Source organism: Manis javanica, chromosome 3 (assembly GCF_040802235.1).
Source record: "Manis javanica isolate MJ-LG chromosome 3, MJ_LKY, whole genome shotgun sequence".
In the NCBI taxonomy this organism is placed as follows: domain Eukaryota; kingdom Metazoa; phylum Chordata; class Mammalia; order Pholidota; family Manidae; genus Manis; species Manis javanica.
The window spans coordinates 56,139,635-56,160,760 of NC_133158.1; the positions used below are offsets into that span (position 1 = coordinate 56,139,635).

Consider the following 21,126-nt stretch of genomic DNA (forward strand, 5'->3'; position numbering starts at 1 on the left):
GATAAAAAAGTACATTACATAATGATAAAAGGCTCAGTCCAACAAGAGGATATAACCATTATAAATATCTATGCACCCAACACAGGAACACTGACATATGTGAAACAATTACTAACAGAAGTAAAGGAGGAAATAGAATGCAATGCATTCATTTTAGGAGACTTCAACACACCACTCACTCCAAAGGACAGATCCACCAGACAGAAAATAAATAAGGACACAGAGGCACTGAACAACACATTAGAACAGATGGACCTAACAGACATCTACAGAACTTTACACCCAAAAGCAGCAGGATACACATTCGTCTCAAGTGAGCATGGAACGTTTTCAAGAATAGATCATATACTAGGCCACAAAAAGAGCCTCAGTAAATTCAAAAAGATTGAAATTCTACCAACCAACTTCTCAGACCACAAAGGTATAAAACTAGAAATAATTTGTACAAAAAAAAAAAAGCCTCAGAAACACATGAAGGCTTAACAAGAATGGTCCTAAATAATCAATGGATCAATGACCAAATGAAAACTGAGATCAAGCAATATATGGAGATAAATGAAAACAACAGCACAATGCCCCAACTTCTGTGGGATACACTGAAGGCAGTTCTAAGAGGAAAGTATATAGCAGTCCAGGCCTATTTAAAGAAGGAAGAACAATCCCAAATGAATAGTCTAAATTCACAATTATTGAAACTGGGAAAAGAAGAACAAATGAGGCCCAAAGTCAGTAGCAGGAGGGACACAATAAAGATCAGAGAAGAAATAAATGAAATTGAGAAGAATAAAATAATAGAAAAAATCAATGAAACCAAGAATTGGTTCTCTGAGAAAATAAGCAAAATAGGTAAACCCATAGTGAGACTTATTAAGAAAAAAAGAGAATCTACACACATAAACAGAATGAGAAATGAGAAAAATCACAATGAACACCACAGAAATACAAAGAATTATTAGAGAATACTATGAAAATCTATATGCTAACAAACTGGATAACCTAGAAGAAATGGACAACTTTCTAGAAAAATACAACCTTCTAAGACTGACCCAGGAAGAAACAGAAAATCTAAACAGACCAGTTACCAGCAACAAAATTGAATTGGTAATCAAAAAACTACCCAAGAACAAAACTGCCGGGCCAGATGGATTCACCGCTGAATTTTATCAGACATTTAGAGAAGACATAACACCCATTCTCCTTAAAGTTTTCCAAAAAGTAGAAGAGGAGGGTATACTTCCAAACTCATTCTATGAAGCCAGCATCACTCTAATACCAAATCCAGGCAAAGATACCACAAAAAAGAAACTATAGACCAATATCCCTGATGAACATAGATGCAAAAATACTCAACAAAATATTAGCAAACTGAATTCAAAAATACATAAAAAAGATTATCTATCATGATCAAATGGGATTCATCCAAGGAATGCATGGATGGTACAACATTCGAAAATCCATCAGCATCATCCACCACATCAACAAGAAGAAGAAGGGCAAAAGCCACATAATCATCTCCATAGATGCTGAAAGAGCACTCACCAATATTCAACATCCATTCATGATAAAAACTCTCAACAAAATGGGTATAGAGGGCAAGTACCTCAGCATAATAAAGCCCATATATGACAAATCTACAACCAACATCATACTGAACAGTGAGAAGCTGAAAGCTTTTCCTTTAAGATCGGAAACAAGACGAGGATGCCCATTCTCTCCACTTCTATTCAACATAGTTCTGGAGGTCCTAGCCACAGCAATCAGATAACACAAAGAAATACAAGGCATCCAGATTGGTAAGGAAGAAGCCAAACTGTCACTGTCTGCAGATTACATGATATTTTACATAAAAACCCTAAAGTCTCCACTCCAAAACTACTAGAACTAATATCTGAATTCATCAAAGTTGCAGGATACAAAATGAATACACAGAAATCTGTTGCATTCCTTTACACTAATGATGAACTAGCAGTAAGAGAAAACAGACAAAAATTCCATTCACAATTGCATCTAAAAGAATAAAATACCTCGGAATAAACCTAACCAAGGAAGTGAAAGACTTATACCCTGAAAACTACAAGACACTCTTAAGAGAAATTAAAGAGGACACTAATAAATGGAACTCATCCCATGCTCTTGGGTAGGAAGAATTAGTATTGCCAAAATGGCCATCCTGCCTAAAGCAACCTTTCTAAAGATTCAATGCAATGTCTATCAAAATACCAACAGCATTCTTCAACGAACTGGAACAAATAGTTCTAAAATTCATATGGAACCATAAAAGACCCTAAATAGCCAAAACAATCCTGAGAAGGAAGAATAAAGCAGGGGAGATCTTGCTTCCCAACTTCAAGCTCTACTACAAAGCCACAGTATTCAAGACAATTTGGTACTGGCACAAGAACAGATGCACAGACCAGTGGAACAGAATAGAGAATCCAGATATTAACCCAAGCATATATGGTTAATTAGTATATGATAAGGGAGCCATGGATATACAATGGGGAAATGACAGCCTCTTCAATAGCTGGTGTTGGCAAAACTGGACAGCTGCCTGCTAGAGAATAAAACTGGATTATTGTCTAACCCCATACACAGAAGTAAACTCAAAATGGATGAAAGACCTGAATGTAAGTCATGAAACCATAAAACTCTTAGAAGAAAAATAGGCAAAACTCTCTTGAATATAAACATGAACAACCTCTTCATGAGCATATCTCCATGGGCAAGGGAAACAAAAGCAAAAATGAACAAGTGTTACGATATCAAACTGAAAAGCTGCTGTACAGCAAAGGACACCATCAGTAAAAAAGATCCTACAGTATGGGAAAACATATTAATAAATGACATATCTGATAAAGGGTTGACATTCAATGAGCTCAGGCACCTCATGAAACAAAAGCAAATAATGCAATTAAAAAGTGGGCAGAGGATCTGAACAGGCACATCTCCAAAGAAGAAATTCAGATGGCCAACAGGCACATGAAAAGATGCTCCACATCACTAATCATCAGAGAAATGCAAATTAAAACCACAATGAGATATCACATCACACCATTTAGGATGGCCTCCATCTGAAAGACAAACAACAACAAATGTTGGTGAGGATGTGGAGAAAGGGGAACCCTCCTACACTGCTGGTGGGAATGTAAATTAGTTCAACCATTGTGGAAAGCAGTATGGAGGTTCCTCAAAAAACTAAAAATAGACATACCATTTGACCCAGGAATTCCACTTCTAGGAATTTACCCTAAGAATGCAGGAGCCCAGTTTGAAAAAGACAGATATACCCCTATGTTTATCGCAGCACTATTTACAATAGCCAAGAAATGGAAGAAACTTAAGTATCTATCAGTAGATGAATGGATAAAGAAGATGTGGTACATATGCACAATGGAATATTATTCAGCCATAATAAGAAAACAAATCCTACCATTTGCAACAAAATGGATGGAGCTAGAGTGAAATAAGCCCGGTAGAAAAAGACAAGTATCAAATGATTTCACTCATATGTGGACTATAAGAACAAAGCAAAAACTGAAGGAACAAAACAGCCGCAGACTCACAGAACCTAAGAATGGACTAACAGTTACCAAAGGGAAAGGAACTGGTGTGGATGGGCAGGAAGGGAGGGATAAGGGGAAAAAGGGGCATTATGATCAGCACACATAATGTAGCAGGGATGCCTTGGGGAAGGCAGTACAGCACTGAGAAGACAAGGAGTGATTCTATAGCATCTTACTACACCGGACAGTGATTGTAATGGGGTATGTGGTGGGGACTTGATAATGGGGGGAATCTAGTAATGACAATGTTGCTCATGTAATTGTATATTAATGATACCAAAATAAAAATAAAGATAAATTAAATAAAATAGTATATCCTCCAAGAATTTCTGCAAAAAACGAACTAGTCTAATTTCAAAAAAGCATTAGTGTTTTTCCATTATATCTAATCACAGCAAAGACAGCATTTACATCCAGTAATACTGATTTAATATCCTGCAATATTGTGTGAGCCCAAAATTGAAAAGTGTCACCCTAGTGTTTTTTTTGTGTGATAGGAAGTTTTTTTTCAAAAGAGATGTGGGCATACATCCTGTCAAGTAAATCAATGTTTTCTCGTCAGCTGACTCATTTGATGATAATAATAAATTCACATGCTGACCAACATGAGTACCTCTAGAACTGTTACCCAGGTGATTGAATGACAAAGCATCAGTTCACTTTTCCTCCTTTCCTTTCCCAGGGCATGGTGGGGGAAAAACATTTTCAGGGGAGATGTTTGGATTCATGGTGGAAAGGTCATGTGACTCCAGTTCATTCTCCATTTATATGGACGTCAGCAAAACACTACCCATGCTAGCCAAGAGTCTAAGAACGGAGAAGAACACATCACACTGAAGGAACATGTGTTCTCATTGTGTAACAGTTTTCAGAGCTAATTTTACTGACTATTGGGTATTTCAGTGAAAAACTCTTAGGTTCAATAGGCATTCAGGGGAGAGATATTGGGAGGAGCAGACAATGGGAGAAAAAAATGTCATTTTATAAAACTCTGAGCACAGCAGCCCCTCTGTTCTCTCTTCCCCACCTTTCCCTCTTTCTCTCAAACAAAAGCACTGAGGGAGCCTATTGCTTTTACTCCTACAGCAAACTTTGAGCTTGGCAGGGGAGTGTTACCAGTGAAGTGCTTGCTCTCTAGGAGCCCTTTAGCTGAAGCCCACTGGAGGCCACCAGGAGGGGGCTCCTGACAATTGAAACTGTTTCACCAAAATAGTATTAACATCTACTGTGAATAATATGAACATTTTGTCTTCTCAGAATTTCTGTCTTCCATTTCCTTCTTCCTTCCCTTTTTTTTAAAAAAAAAAAAAGAAATTGTGGGCCCACAGCCTTATTCTCACAGCGGCTTTCATTGGATCTGTACCGTTCCCCGCTACCCTGTCCCTGCCTCTCGGTGGCCTGTCGTCTCTTCATTCCAGCTGCCATAGCTGCAGGATCATAGAGAAAGCAGGTCACTTGTGCTTCAGGGAAATAAACCACCCATCCCTCCCCTGCAAGTCAGGGGTAGAAAGAGAAAATGAAAACAGCCAGCCTATGTTCAGCACTGACTAGATGGCAGGCACTGTGCTGAGCACTTTTCTATGTATTTTCTTATTTCATCATTTTTCCACTTTACAGATGAGAAAATTGAGGGTCACCAAGGTAAGTAAGTTGCCCAAGATCAAACACAATTAAGTGGCAGAGCCAAGATTTGGAGGCAAATGCCAGAGTTCATGCTCTTAACCACTGCAGGAAGTTCATTCACTCATTCAACCAATGCAAATCAGGCAATGTTCAAGTACCGGGAATACAGAGTGGGAAAAAAAGAATTGACTCTTTCTTCATGCAGCCTATGTTCTAGTGAGGAGACAGGATGTGCACAGCAAAGCCTGTAATGTCAGGCACTGTGAAGACAATAAGACAAGGTAAAGGGATAAAGAGTAATGGGGAGCGGCTGCTGCTCTGGAGAGAGTGAGTGCTCAGGGAAGTCTTCGTGGTGGTGCTGAAGCAGCAGTCACCCTATGCTCCTGCATTTTCACACTGACACTCACTAGCTGGTGATTCCAGGTAATGTTCTTAGGACTCTACATTCACATACGCTGACAGGTCTCTTTGAAAACTCCATTTCATGGAGACAAAGTTGGCAGCATTCTCTCACAGAAATATGTTGGATGTCTTCAGAAATATGCTGGCTCGAGCGTCTTCAGAGCCGTCAAGGGAAGGATACCCTCACCGGGTACAACCATTCATTTTACTTGTCAGGTAAACTGTATCCTTCTAACAACAATGGGTAACAGTTGCTAAGCATTTACCATGTCATGTGTCAGACATGGGTTTAAGTGCTTTACACGTGTTATTCCATTTAATGATGACAACCACTCAAAAGGGAGATTGTCTTAGCTCTGGCTGCCATCACAGATACAACATACTGGGAGGCTTAAGGGACAGAAATTTATTATCTCACTCTTTTGGAGCTAGAAACCCAAATCAAGGTGCCAGCATGGTTGATTTCTGGTGAGAATTCTTTTCCTGGCTTGTAAATGGCCTCCTTCTCCCTGAGTCTTGACCTGGCAGGGGAGCAGAAAGGGGGCAGGGGAAGAGCTTGCTCTGATGTCTTTTCTTATAAGGGCACTACTTCCATCAATAGGGTCCCCAGCTTCATCTAAATCTAATTATCTCCAAAGTTCCCATCTCCAAATGCCATCACCCTGGAGATTAGGGCTTCAACATATAAATTTTAGAGGGACACAATTCAATCTATAGCAGAGGTGTTACTGCTACGCCCGTTTTACAGGTAAAGAAACAGATACAAAGAGCTTAGGTAACTTGCCTAAGGTCACATGCAGTGGAATTCAGTATCCTGTTATTGGCAGTCTGACACAAGCCCATCTTCCTCACCACTATGCTATGCAGCCTCTTTCCATATGGAAGGATGCACTGATCTATTATCCAGCCAGAATGCTGGGAACTGTACCTTAAACTCCTCACAGAGATGTATATTTTTCAAAACAGTACATTTATGTACCTTCCTTGTTCAAATCATATGCCCTCCTTTCTCCTTAGACATTGAATGAAAAAATCAGACTCAGACCCTATTTACAACAAAAAAGTTTTTGCTCAAAAAAAAATTAAAATAAAACATTTACCGGTTAGCTTTCCTGGCTCTGATTCCATTAGCATGATGTAATCTTCTGGTAATAATTTAGCTTATCTTGTGTCATGCACGGAAAGTGCTGACACTCAAACTTGAATACTCTGGACTGCATTTCTCATTATTAATTAGCACTTGTCTTTCCAGTTGGTACACATCAGTTTGCTGTGTATTGAGTTAGCATGAGCCAGTCCCCAAGTGTCATCATCACTAGGAGAAAAGATGAAATAGTTTCTGGATCTCTAAAGCTGAAGCCTCTCCCAAACTCCATGTGTCCCGTGTCCTTGGTTTGCCGTGTTCCTCCTTCACACCTGTCATCACTCCAATGATGGCTTACACTCAAAAGTCTTATTTTCCTTGGTTGGAGTCTAGATGATCATGGAGTTGTGTGGTTTAATTCCACAGCTGGCTGGTCATTGACTAGACAGAGCTCTTTAGCTTACCCAGTATTGGACTATAAAAGTATAACTTTAAATCCTTTATCTCTTTCAACATCTCTCATACCGTTTTTTGATTGGACAGAGGAATTTGGAATTTATCCCATAAATAATGAAAAGTTTTTGGAGGGTTCTGAGTTTCAAAGGGGCACCATCAGAGTTGTGATCTGTGACATGCATAGAACAGATTGGAAGTGGAGAATCCTGTAAGAATATCACTGTACTATGGCAAATCCAGTCTTTGCAGTGCTGTAGCCTCCCCTTCCCCCACCATACAGTTTGGGCCCATTTACTTCTTTCTAGCCTCATTGCCATCACCCTAGTCCAAGTCATTATCGTTTCTCACTTCATTTCCTATAATAGCTTCCTAACTAGCCTCCCTGTTTCCTCTTCTTCTCCCAATTAAATCAGTTCTCTATATAATGGCTAGAATATCTGTTTTTAAAAAAATAACTTCATTTTGATATAATTCACCTACCATAAATTGACCCATTTAAATAATTCAATTAAGTGGGTCTTAGTATATCCACAAGATAATGCAACCATCACCACTATCTAACTGTACAATATTTTAATTGCCCCTTGAAAAATCCCATACCCATTAGCAGTCATTCCCCATTCCTTCTTTCTTTCAGCCCTGGCCACCATTAATTTACTTTCTGGGTCTATAGGTTTGCCTATTCTGGACATTTCATATAAATGGAATCATACAATATGTGCTTTTTTGTGTCTTGCTTCTTTCACTTAGCATAATGCTTTCAAAGTCTGTCTTTGTTGTCTAGTGTATCAGCAATCCATCCTTTTTATGGCCAAATAATATTCCCTTGTATGGATATACCACTGTTTACATTTCTACCGGTAGTGTATGAAGGTTCCAATTTCTCCACATCTATTTTTTTTATTAAGGTATCATTGATATACACTCTTATGAAGGTTTCACAAGAAGAACAATGTAGTTATTACATACACCCTTATTATTGAGTTCCCACCCATACCCCATTGCAGTCACTGTCCATCAGTGTAGTAAGATGCCACAGAGTCACCACCTCTCTTCTCTGAGCTACGCTGTCTGCCCCATGAGCTCCCACACACCATCCACATTTATCCTTTTGATTCTAGCCATCCTAATGGGTGTGAAGTACTATTTCATGGTGGTTTTTGATCTGTTTCCTTGATTGAATAACGATGTTGAGAATCTCTTGATGTACTTATTGATTTTTAGTGTATCTGCTTTGGAGAAATGTCTTGTCAGGTCCTTTGCCCATTTTTAAATTGGGTTATTTATATTTTTATTAATGACTTGTAAGAGCTTTTTACATATTCTGGATATAGGTTCCTTATTAGATATATGGTTTGCAAATATTTCTCCCATTCTATGGATTATCTTTTCACTTTTCTAATGGTATTGTTTGCAGCACATAAATTTTTAATTTTAGTGAAGTCCAATCTAACTTTTTTCTTTTGTAACTTATACTTTGAATGTATTCAAGAAAGCTTTGTCTAACCCCCGGTTATGCTTATTTACTCCTGTGTTTTTAAGAGTTTTGTTTTGGTTCTTCTATTTACATGTTTGTTCCATTTCTAGTTAATTTTTGTGTATGGTGTGAGGTAGGAATCCAGTTTTATTCTTTTGTATGTGGATTAAATGTCCAGGTGTCTGAGCACCATTTATTGAAAAGACTAGAGAGATCTTTTAAAAACATAGATCAGATCACAATCCTCCTCTGATCAAAACTTTCAATGACTTTCCATTGCACTTATAATAAAATCTTAATTTCTCTGCCTGTCTCTTTCCTTTTGTGTCATACCACTCTCTCTTTCTTCCACACCATGCTCCAGTCTTCCAGGCCTCTCATTTTCCAGAATAAATAAAGCTTGCTTTTCCCGTAGCTTCCTCATCTTTCTCATCTCTCACTTCAAATGTCCTCTACTCCTAGATGACTTTCCTCAACTATTCTTCTAAAGTAGGTTCTCTATCCCATCCTATGTATTTTCTGTATCATCCCTTTAGTTTCCTCATAGACTTAATTATCTGTATTCCATATTTATTTTACTACTTTACCCTTTTTACTTTGAGTAATACTTCTTTGCATCTGCCATAGTGTTTTTCATATGGTATACATTCAATTCACAGGCCATGTTGTTAGAAACTAGAATTTACAATTACAACGGATGTTGGAAGTCACCTAGTCAACCACTCTTATTTTACAGACGGCAAAAACAGGTCTCAAGAGGGTGAAAGAGTTGTCTAGGGTCAGAAATAATACCTAACTTTGATTCTGAGAGCTCTGATTTCTGCAACAGTTTGGTTCATTTAAAACATTGATTTGCCTTATCCAATGTCATTCATTGTTCGCAAAAATATAAAGGTGCTTTTTGTTTTGTAATTTCATAGAGTAATGACATTCTAAGCTTTCTTCCTAAAATTCCTGGAATGAGCCTTCAGATGGGAGCACATGACTTGGTCAGGATGGCCGGTACGAACCTCCGCACGCCTTTGTTTCTGCCTCCCAGGCTGTCACACATCCCGCCCCCTCTTCCAACCCGTCCCCTTCCCTTTTTTCCGCGTCGGCGGCCACAGCACCGCTAACCCAAGCCCCGCCCCCTTCAGGGCCGCGTGCCCTGCCCCAAGATGGCGCCAGGTGCGTCTCCTCTGGGGGAAATGAGCTCATGCTACTCCGGAAGGGAAGGCGGGGAGGGAGCGGGCGGGTGGGTGACCGCCGCGGGGCTGTGGGTGGGGCGGTGGCCGCAGCTGTGCCATTCACGTTTGGGGCTGGAGGGCGAGACAGGGACTTGCCTGCCCTGGGAACCCCGTTGAGGGCCCAGGGCCGCGGGCGTTGGAGAAAGTCGCCCCGAGCAGCTCGCCGCTGGCCGGAGGAGAGGCGGCCCTGGGAGCCGGCGTCCCGCCCCCGGCGGCCTCCTTCGCCCACCCTCCTCCCGGGCTGTGCGCGGGCGCCGCAGCTCTGTTTCGGCGGCTGCGGCGGGTCCCGCCGAGCGGGCTGGACGGGACCGTGCCCCCGAGGACTCGCTGGAGAAGAGGGAGCGCGGCGGCTCGGGCCGAGCGCGCAGAGGTCAGGCCGCGGCTGCCGGGCCGTGGTACTCCGTCCTTCGGGAGCCCTCCTGGCTGGAGCACGCGACCTCCCTGCGCTGCTTCTGCTTCTCCTGTGACAATGCCGGCAAGTCCCCTGGCTGGGTGATTTTTCCCTCCTTGCTTTTGCCGAGAAGGAGATAGATATTTAAAGGATATCTGTCCTCAGCGCTACCCCTGTCCTCTTAAAAGTTTTCCTTCAGTGGGAATGCTTGTATTCCTTCCCTGGACCACTTGATGGTTCCCACTCCAGCCGCCGTCTGATTTAGCAACTGGAATAACCTTCAGATCTAATCTTAAAAACTGGCACTTACAAAATTACAGAGTTGTGCTCTCCCGCCGGAGAAGGGCAAATGGACTTTGGAATTAAGATGCAGGGGGGTGAACCAGTGTCAGCAATGAAAGTCTTGGAGAGCGAAGGGAAACTGGAGGGCCTGGCCACAGCGGTGGCCCCGAACAAGAACAGCAGCAGCCGCGGTGGCGGTGCAAAAGGCTGGCAGTACAGGTATGACCCCTTCTCCAGGGTGATTTCCTGCGGCGGTGAGTAGCCGGACTCTGCGGTCCGGCAGTTGTTGAAAGGTAGCGTGTTACCCACTGGCTTCCAGAAGCAGCTAATACATCTCATTTGGACCTGGGATCTCATATTCTTTAGCAAGATTTCATTCATTCGTCCATTCAACAGGTCGAAAGGCTTTTTCAGACTACATAAATGTATCCCTGAACTTCCTGTACAGCCCTGGAGTTAATCCTTCCTCTGATTTGATTCTGTACCTCACTTCTGTTTTTGCCTGTGTTGTGACTTGTTTACAAAGTCGGCTTCTGCTTGACTGTGCGGGCGAGGACCAACTCACCTGTGTCCACAGGTTAGCAGATAGTAGGTTCTTAAAACGTATTTGTCAGGGATTGAATGGAATAATTGAGGAAAGATTTTTGCCCTCATGTCTTTTGTAACTTAGAAGGGGAGATGTACATAAATCATTTGAATACAAGGGCATCAAGGTACAGATGCTGGTGCCTCTCATACTCTAAACCAGTGAGCCTGGAGACGTTTTGGTTTGAGTTGATCAGGCCACTCCCGCTCTGTCTAGATGAGAAAGTGTACATTCGTTAATTTTCACTAATATGAATGAAAAGCTTAAGGAACAGGGAGATCTGGAGAAGCAAAGGTAGTTTTGTTTTTGATACGTAATATGTAAGGGGATATAACCAGAAATTTTTTAAAAATTGCAATATATTGGACATGACATTATACAGTTAACCCTTGAACAGTGCAGGGTTCTGACCCCCATGCAGTTGAAAATTCTGCCTATACCTTTTGACTTCCTAAAAACTTAACTATTAATAGCCTACCATTGACCGGAAGCCTTATCAGTAACATAAACAGTTGATTAATGCATATTTTATATATGTGTTATATACTGTATTCTTACAGTAAAGTAAGCTAGAGAAAAGAAAATGTTTTTTTTCAAGTTGTCACAAATCTCCAAAAATTTTCCAAGATATTTATTTAAAAACTCCACATATCAGTGAAGCTGTGCAAGTCAAACCCTTTCAAGTGTCAGCTATATTATGTTCAGGTGTGAACAATGATGATTTCATATTTGTGTGCATTACAAAATGGTCACTCCAGTAAGTGTAGTGTGCATCCAACACCATATATAGTTCTAGTTGCAATTTTTTAAATTGCGGTAAAGTTTTAAGATCTGCTCTCTTAGCAACTTTCAAGAATACAATGCAGTATTATTAACTATACACCATGCCATACATTACATCCCCAGGACTTATGTTATAACTGGACGTTTGTTCCTTTTGACCACCTTCATCCATTTCATCCCCCACCTCCCCAGTTCTCCAGCTCTGGCAGCCACCAGTCTATATTCTCTGTATCTATGAGTTTGGTTGGTTGTTTTTTAGATTCCACACATAAGTTAGAGTATTTGTCTTTCTCTGTCTGACTGATTTATTTCACTTAATATAATGCCCTCAAGGTCCATTCATATTGTCACAAATGACAAGATTTTCACCTTTTTAATGACTGAATAATATTCCGTGTGTGAGTGTGTGTGTACCACATCTTCATCTGTCAGTGGACCCTTAGGTTGTTTCTATGTCTTGGAGCTCTTATAAATAATGCTGCAGTGAACATAGGGGTGTATATATCTATCTGAGTTCATATTTTTGTTTCCTTTGGATAAATACCCAAACATGGAATTGCTGGATCGTCCAGAATCTTAAGAATAAATGAAATTGTTATCTATTGTGGTATTTGAACTAAAGGAATGAACTCTTAAATTTTGGTTAACTACTGCCTGTGTTCCTGACTCTAGTCCTTTTTAGCCCTTGTGCTATTTGTAGTTGTGAAATTAGTGTGAAATTTGAAAGGGATTAGATTCTTGCATGACTATATTAATATACAGAAACAAAATATAGAAGATTATAACTTCATTGGTAAATGCCTGTAGGACAGGAGAGTATATTTTAGCTGCTGTGATATATCTAGCCTCACCTTTGGAATCAGCATGATGCATTTCAGTGTGTGGTTTAAGATTAACCACATAATTACTAAATTGTTCATCTGAAATCAATATAATGTTGTATGTAAGCTATATTTCAATAAAAAGTTTAACCACATAAAATTACCAATTACTTGGCAGGGGTATGTTGATCTGATTTAAGGAAACAAGATAAAGTAATATTCCATGTAGACAGAGGTCAGTTTTCTGACATCCTCAACTCTTTGAAGCCCAGTCTCAATTGAATTGAAACATGAGACAGGTTTCTTAGCACTGGGGAGAATTGTCATAATGCCATGCACTTTACTCCTGTACTTTGATTCAGAATCGTGTTATCCCTTAGGATCTTATTTAATGGTTATATAATTTTCAAATGAGTCTATTTGAAGCACAAATGAAAAAGGTTATTGGGAAATGTACAGAGGAAATGGCAACTGACAATGTAGGACAGTCAAAGATTTAAAAAAATAACATGCAGACTCAGCTATATTACTTCCTAGTACAGTAATCACTCACAATGACTTTAAGTCATCCAGGAAAGTATATTCTGTTTAGGGAGGCAGAGAACTGTATTATACAGTGGTGAGCAATTTAAAAGAAAATAGCTAAAATAAAATAACAATTTTTTTAAAAGCTTAAATCTCTGGAAAATTTGGTTATGTGGAACTCTTCCCCAAGGATGCAGGTAAATAATGCATTACTGTATTTACACACTGACATAGTTTTGTTTTAATGAGGCTTGTCCAAGGCTAATTTTTCAACCTAGCTCTCAATCTGAATTATCCCTTTGTCCTGTAGGATATTGATTAAGTAATTTTCTCCATTGTCCTGTGTTCCCCCTTCCCTAGCTTCTTCCCTTGAGGCTTAAAGTCTGTAGACAAAGTTTCTAAAACAACTACAGTAGTAGAAAACAACTTAATCCTTTCCTCTTAAAAAGCAGTTTATTCTAAACTGCCTCTATTTCCTTAACTCTCATTTATTGCTCAACTCCTGACAATTGGCTCTGTCCTCACCACAGTTATGAGAGAAAAATGATTGTTTTTTAGACTCCTATTCCAGTCTATTTCTCTTAAGTGTATCTGTTATAATTGTTTTCTTGACTTTTTTGATAACTACTTTCTCCTGGTTTGTTTTTCATTCCTCAAATTGACCCTTTATATTTCTTTGGCTGGTCTTTTCCTTTAAAAGCTGGTATGATACTCCATCATCTTCTCTTTTTAAGCTACATGTTTCTGTTATCTCATTCTATTCCATGACCTCAGCTCTTTCTGGAACTGGAAAGCCATATATCCAACTGCTTACTTGTAATTTGCTACTATCCCATTTTTAAAATGGAGATTTCAAGTTATCTTATGGAGTGGTTGAAATTTAGTAAAGACCCTGTGGTTCAGACCCTGGGCTTTAAATGTTGCAGACTCAGAAAATTAATTAGCATAATGCTTTTAGGGTTCATAGATGTTGTAGCATGTATCATTACTTCATTCCTTTTTATGGCTGAATAATATTCTATTATATGACTATACTACATTTTGTTTAGCCATTCATCAGTTGATAGACATTTGGGTTGCTTCATTTGGTGGCTATTATGAATAATACTACTTTGAACATTTGTGTTCAAGTTTTATGTGGACATATGTTTTCATTTCTCTTAGATTTATATATCTAGGAATGGAATTGCTGGGTCATATGGAAACTATGTTTACCTTAGTGAGTAACTGTCAGGCTATTTTTCAGAGTGGCTGAACCATTATATTCTCACCAGCAGTGTGTTAGGCTTTTAATTCCTTCACATCCACATCAACACTTGCTATTGTCTGTCTTATTTATTTTAGCTATCCCAGTATGTGTGAAATGGGCTCATTGTGGTTTTGAATTGCATTTCCCTGATGAGACTAATAATGTTGAGCACCTTTTAATGTATGTACTGGTCATTGGTATATCTTCTTTGGAGAATGTCTGTTCAGATCCTTTGCCCATTTTTAAACTGAGTTATTTATCTTTTTCTTTTTATTGAGTTGTTGAGTTCGTGTGTGCTGGGTACAATTCCCTTATCACATACATGATTTGCAAATATTTTTCCCATTCTGTGGTGTCTTTTCATTTTCTGAATGATATTGTTTATAGCAGAAAAGGTTTTAATTTCCATGAAGCCCAGTATACTTATATTTTTCCTTATACTTGGTGTCACATGTAAGAAACCATTGCTGAGTCCCAGGTTACAAAGATCTGAGCATATGCTTTTGTCTAGGAGTTTTAAATTTTAGCACTTACATTTAGGTCTGATCCATTTTGAGTTAATTTTTCTTTGTGATTAATTATATATTTTTTCCTTTTGTGGAAGATGTTTATGTTTTATTCATTTTTCTATTAGTATTTTCTCTTAAAGTTTTGTTAATATACTTGATGTCTGTTTTTTAAGTGTTACATATTAATATTTTTAATACCAGTATTACTTTAAAAATATTTTGTTAATAGGTAAAAGAGGAGTATATACAGCAAAATGTTTACCTTATATAATTGTCCCAGCTACCCCAGTTTCTCTCCCTAGAGGCACTCTTACTGATTCCTTCGTTATAGTTTTAGAGAAATTTATATTAGTTCTTTATTTTATACATATGTAATTGCATGCAACATGTTTTAATTTCATATGGTAAAATTCTTTGCTGTACTTGCTGCAAAGATTTTTCTAGTCTGGTACTTATTACGTTTTTTCAGGCTTATAGGAAACTTTTGTAAGTCAAAACTCATTTTGCTTTCCCTTTGAATTATGGAAAGTAATTTTTTAATGCTTGTTTTCATGTAGCTTTTAAGTGATTTTTTTTAATTTAATTTTTTAGTCTACCTGAAATTTATCTTGAAATTTTAAGATACTGTGTTATCTATTACTGTGTTACAAATTTCCCCAAAATTTAGTGTATTGAAACAGCAACATTTTTATCTCCCAGGGTCTGTTGGTCAGAAGTCTGTGCAGCTTAGCTGGGGCCTCTGGCTCTGTGTGTTTCACAGGCTGCAGTCATCTTGAGGCTCAACTGGGAAGGACCCACTTCCTGGTTCACTCATGTGGCTCTTGGCACAATTCAGTTCTTTTGGCCTGTTGGACGAAGACCTCAGTTCCTCATGAACTGACTGTGGTGGCTTCTTTTGGTTCTTGGCTGCATGGCCCTCTCCACAGTGCATCTTACTACATGGCAACTTGTTTCATCAGAGTGAGGAAGTGAGAAGGCAAGAGAGTGCCAGCAGGATGGAAGTCACAGTCTTTTGTAACCTAAGCATGTAAGTGAAGTCACATCACTTTTCAGTATTCATCAGAAGCAAGTCAGGAGGTTCAGCCCCCACAGGGTGTGAATTCTGCCAGGTGGAGATCTTTGGGATCCCTACAAGAAGGTGCCTGTTACAGATGTTAATAGAAATGAACTCTGGATTGTCATCTACTGTTGACATAGATTTGACAACTAAGCATTTGGAAATTTTTTTCCAAAGCCAAGAGTTTGGAACTGAATTTGATTGTTGGGAAATAAGAGGAGCAACAGGAGATCAGGGCAATGACCTAGACATGAGATAATCAAGGGAAGGTGTGATTAGGCTGGAAAAGGAGGAAACCATTAGTGGAGGATTGACTGATTGGGTGGAGGGTGGTAGCAAGGGAAGGAAGTAAAAATTGACCTCTGTTACACAGATTTGAAACTTTGAAAAGTCTACAGGAGAAACAGGTTTGGGGACTGTTGATTTTGGATATGTTGAGCTTAAGTTGCCAGAATGTTACGTGGCCTATCTAGCAGAATCTTCAGAGATACTGGGCATTAGAAATGTAGATAATTGGCTTCATGTCATACACAATGTTTTCACTACTATTGTCACATTTAATCCTCACAACAGCTTTTGGAGGAAGATAGGGCATTGTTATTCCCATTTTACAGCTGAAGAAAACAGATGTCAAAATGAGTTGGCCAAGTTTACATAGATAGTAAGTGGAGGAACTTTTATTCCTAGGTAGTAATTTACATAGAGGTATTAAAAGTAGATAAGCTCTCTAAAGAAATGAGTAATTGTTGATAAATAATTAGTTTAGGACATGTTGGTTTCATCATTTGCTAGTGTTCTAAACTCTTCCAGCAAATATTTTGAGCCTCTGTATGTGTGAAGTTCTGTTGGTTAATTCCAAATTGATGTGTACACTCAGAACAATGAAAGTAGGGATCCCAAGACTTATTTTGGGAGGGTATTGGAAATGAATCAGAAAAGGGAAGATCTTCAGCATTTGCAAAATATGTCATGGTGACCTTTTTAAAACCAAATCTGAAAAGTAAATTTATTAGATTAGCTTTAAATTTCCTTCTTCCCAGAGTAATTTATACTCATATGATGTGCTCATCATTTAAAAGGAAAATAGATTTCTTAATTCTGGGTCTTTCTTCCGTTTTTCATAGTAAATGTTCCAAATCTGCCACTTGTTTATTAGAATAAAAGGGAACTACCCAGAGGAGGAACTGAAAAGCAAACTAGGGTTTGACTGCATGATGGTCCTGCTTTTTCTTGTTTTGGGCTCTGTGGTGGCTAACCACCATTAACAAACAAGCAGACCTCTTTTCTTCATTAGCAGATAGTTGTGCATTTCAGTAAATGGGTATACATCTACAAATGTATAGTGTAGAAATAATTTTTATGGTTGGACCTGGTGTCTTTTAAAAACTGTCAGTACTCAGTTACAAGGAAAAGTACCTATTCGCAAATGGGAGAAGAAAATTTGCCTAGATATGACCTAATGTTTACTGTCTTTGAGGTTTTACCACTTCTTTTTGAGATTGATTTGAAGAAAAAGTCATGAATGATTGCTTTTTTAATCTATAGGGATTAAAGGAAAGTTGAATGTATTTTTCTTACCCTAGTTTTTGTTTTCCTTACCTGAAATATGCTATAGGAGCTAGGTAAAAACAAGGGAAAGACAATTTGTAGGTGTGTAACTGGGAACTATAAAATATTGTTCTGAAAATTTAGTGAGAGCTGTGCCAAGCTTTGAGGAACAAGATTTGGTTTATTATTGGTAAACTCTGATTTCTTAAATTTCCTTATATGTTTGCTTTACAGGTCTTAACACAGTTCATTTGAGTTCCTATTTTCCATAGAGGTTACACTGTATCAAAACTGTACAAACAGGTTAATGTTAGAACATGCAAATTAGTCTTTTTAGTCGATTTAAATACATCATATAATTTAGGTCCCAGATTTAAATAAATCACGATTGTTCATCAATTATACTTGCAGGAAATTATGGCTTTTTAAGTTCTTCTGTTTTGCTTTTGAAAATAATGGAGAGTATTCTTCATGTAATTTATACTAACCTGAATCAAGGGAAGATCTTTTTCCTTTTGTTTGAGGGAACATCTTCCCTAGCTAAGAGTCCTCCCCTGTACTAATTTTGCTTAATAAAATGATTTGTGTCCAGAATTATTCAAGTTTAACTTAAAAACTAAATTACCTGATCAAATAGTCATATTACTGTTTTGGCATTAACCAGGGTTTTAGGACAATTTTCAGAGTAATATAGTTTGCTGGTGAAAGAAAGGATTTTCTTTTTTTATTAGGTATTGTATCAAAGCACGATTTCCCACTGCGTATCTCCCTGTACTTGAGTTTTGGCTGCCGCTATAGCTAACTTCCACTGCTGTTCTTGAGGTTGGCTGGAAGGTCCCTGGAGGAGATAAACTGAAGTCATGGTTCTACTGGCTGCCCCTAGAAACTCAAGTCAGAAGGATAGTAGGGGGAGAAAAAGAGAAGGAACAAGAGGGAAAACAAGGATATAGCAAAGAGAAAAGACTGAGATAGAAGGGAGGCAGTGAGGAAAGAAAGGGATGGAAAGAGAATGATGTAAATGGTGAGATGAAATGCCACCAACTTTTGCTTCTGGAACAGGTTTCCTATCCTAGACAAAGGCCTTTTTAATGTGCTGCCTGAGCCTGTGTCTTCAGTTCTATAAAGAATAGCTTCTTCTTCAAATTTGTAGATGTTTCCACACATTTATAACTAGCATAAATGAAAAGTATTTTTAGTTTAATTTTTTTCAAATAGGTAATATGTTCACTTGATCCAAAAAAATATTAGAAGGTGTACAATGAAATCTTCTATCCCATCCTATACCTGCTCAGGTCTCTTTCCACTTCAAAATAGAGAGCAAATATTCTTGACTTTTTGTGTGTGCTTCCAGAGATTCTTAAAAAAGAATTAAGCAAATATAACATATATTTGGCTCTCCCTTCATTTTACTACAGATGTTTTCATACTACATGTATTAGTTTGGTCTGCATAACAAAATACTGTACACTGGGTGGCTTAAACAACAGAAATTTATTTTCTCACAGTCTGGAGGCTGGAAGTCTGAGATCAGGGAGCCAGCATCGTCAGGTTGTGGTGGCAGCTCTCCTCCAGGCTTGCGCCTTGCTGTGTCCTCAAGGCGAGGGAAAGAGGGAGAAAGGAGAAGGGAGAGGGAGCCCTCTGATGTCTTGTCTATAAGGGTACTCATTCCGTCTTAAGGTCCCCCAGCATCGTGACCACATTTATACCTAATTCTCTCACAAATGCCTCATCTTCAAATACTATCACACTGAGGGTTAGGACTTAAACAAATGAATTTGGAGAGACACAGTTCATTCCATAGCACTATATATAGTTCACCCTTAAACAACATGGGTTTGAACTGCATGGGTTCACTTACATGCAGATTTTTTTCAACAAATATATTGGAGAATTTTTTTGGAGACTTTCAACAATTTGAAAAAAATTTTCTTTTCCCTTGCCTACCTTGTAATGATACAGTATAGAATATATATAACATACAAAATATGTGTTAAAGAAATATTTAAGTTGCTGGTAAGGCTTCTGGTCAATAGTAGTTAAGTTTTGGGTGAGTCAGAAGTTACATGTGGATTTTGAACTGTGCAGGGAGGGGTCTGCACCCCTAACCCCCACATTGTTCAAGGGTCCACTGTCCACAGTTCTCTACCTTTAAGAAGTTCATTGTTAATAAACATTTAATTTTTTTCCAAAATTTTGCTGCAGTGATAAACTGTAGTACATATGTCATCTTGTAAGCATATGAATATATCTGTGGGAAGAGTTCCCAGGGGTGGAATTACTGAGTCAATTTGTAATTTTGATTTTTATTGTCAAATTTCTCTGCATTGGGGTGTACAGTGCCAATGATTGTGTGTGTATTTCCCATCAGCCTTATCAGTATAATGTGTTATTAGATTGGCAGAAATCTAAAGGTTTGATAGGTTGAAAAATGGTGTTTCAGTAGAGTTTTAATTTGCCTCTCTTATGAGTGAGGTTTTACATAAAATTTTGAGTGGGATTTTATCCTGTTTTGCTATCATGGTAAATAGTGAATCAGTTTAAGACAGCAATTGGGAAGATTCTATACAAAATATACTTACACTTAAAATTTTTTTTTCTTGCTATTAGATTCTTGGTTGCTGAGCAGTATGGTTTCATCTTAGAATATACATTGTATATTTTAAGGTGATATTTCAAAAATTTTGCATCATTTTATAGCTATATAAGATATGAAATCAGTTGATTCTACAAATGTTTGTAATTAGGGGGCAACTCACTTTCTAGTGATAGGAAGTTTGAATTTATATATAAAACCACCAAAAATTATGATGGAGATTTTTCTTTTATTTAATTAAAAGAATGAGCCCTTGTACATCATAGAGAAGTAGTGATTCTATAGCATCTTACTATACTGATGGACAATGACTGTAATGGAGTATGTGGGGGGGAATCTAGTAACCGTAATGTTGCTCATGTAATTGTAGATTAATGATACCAAAAAAAAAAAAGAATGAGCCTTTTTAATATTCTGTGTGTTTCAATAGTTAATATTTATAGGTACTTTAAGGAAAAAAAACTCGAGTGTTTGAATTTGTTACCTAGATCATAACTGTGAAACTTTTGAAAGAAGAGTCAACTCAGTAATTACCAAGTGAGTAATGACTTCTGTGTGGCATGTATGAGGATGAGCACAGCTTGGCGCTCCTTGCACAGCTGCCACCTTTTTTTTCTTGTCTATTCAAGTATGAAAGAAAGGAAATGCTTTTCTCTTTCTTTTCACTTCCATTTTAAAAATTAATCCAAAGGAAGAAAAGATTCCTTATACTTATTTCTTGAATCAAGATTTTACAGACAAAAATTGCTACTCTGAGTGTATTTTGGAACTAAGTACAGCTTAAAGCCGGGGAGTGGTACATACAAAAATAGAAGAACAGACATACAGGTAAGGAGGGTGGCAGTGGGACTTTAAGGACCCTGCAATTCTCTTGTTCTGTGGTGTCTTGGTCTTACTGAAATGGCTCCTACAAAGACCTTATGAAAGTATATTGGGGATAGGTCAATAATA

General features: G+C 38.2%; 1 protein-coding gene across 5 annotated transcripts in view; it reads left to right on the forward strand.

Moving 5' to 3' along the window:
* The first annotated feature begins 9,834 nt into the window (after positions 1 to 9,834).
* The window catches only part of OSBPL11 (oxysterol binding protein like 11), a 108,246-nt gene continuing 96,954 nt past the window's right edge, over positions 9,835 to 21,126 (forward strand). The window contains exons 1-2 of one of the 5 annotated variants that reach the window (XM_073231481.1): positions 10,638 to 10,723; positions 15,677 to 16,004. In XM_073231481.1, the coding sequence (XP_073087582.1) occupies positions 15,973 to 16,004 (32 nt within the window). In that variant the 5' untranslated portion in view covers positions 10,638 to 10,723; positions 15,677 to 15,972. Of the gene's footprint in view, positions 10,724 to 10,752; positions 11,082 to 15,676; positions 16,005 to 21,126 lie in introns of those variants that run through there. The other 4 variants (XM_073231480.1, XM_073231479.1, XM_073231482.1 and 1 more) reach the window with 4 other exon arrangements.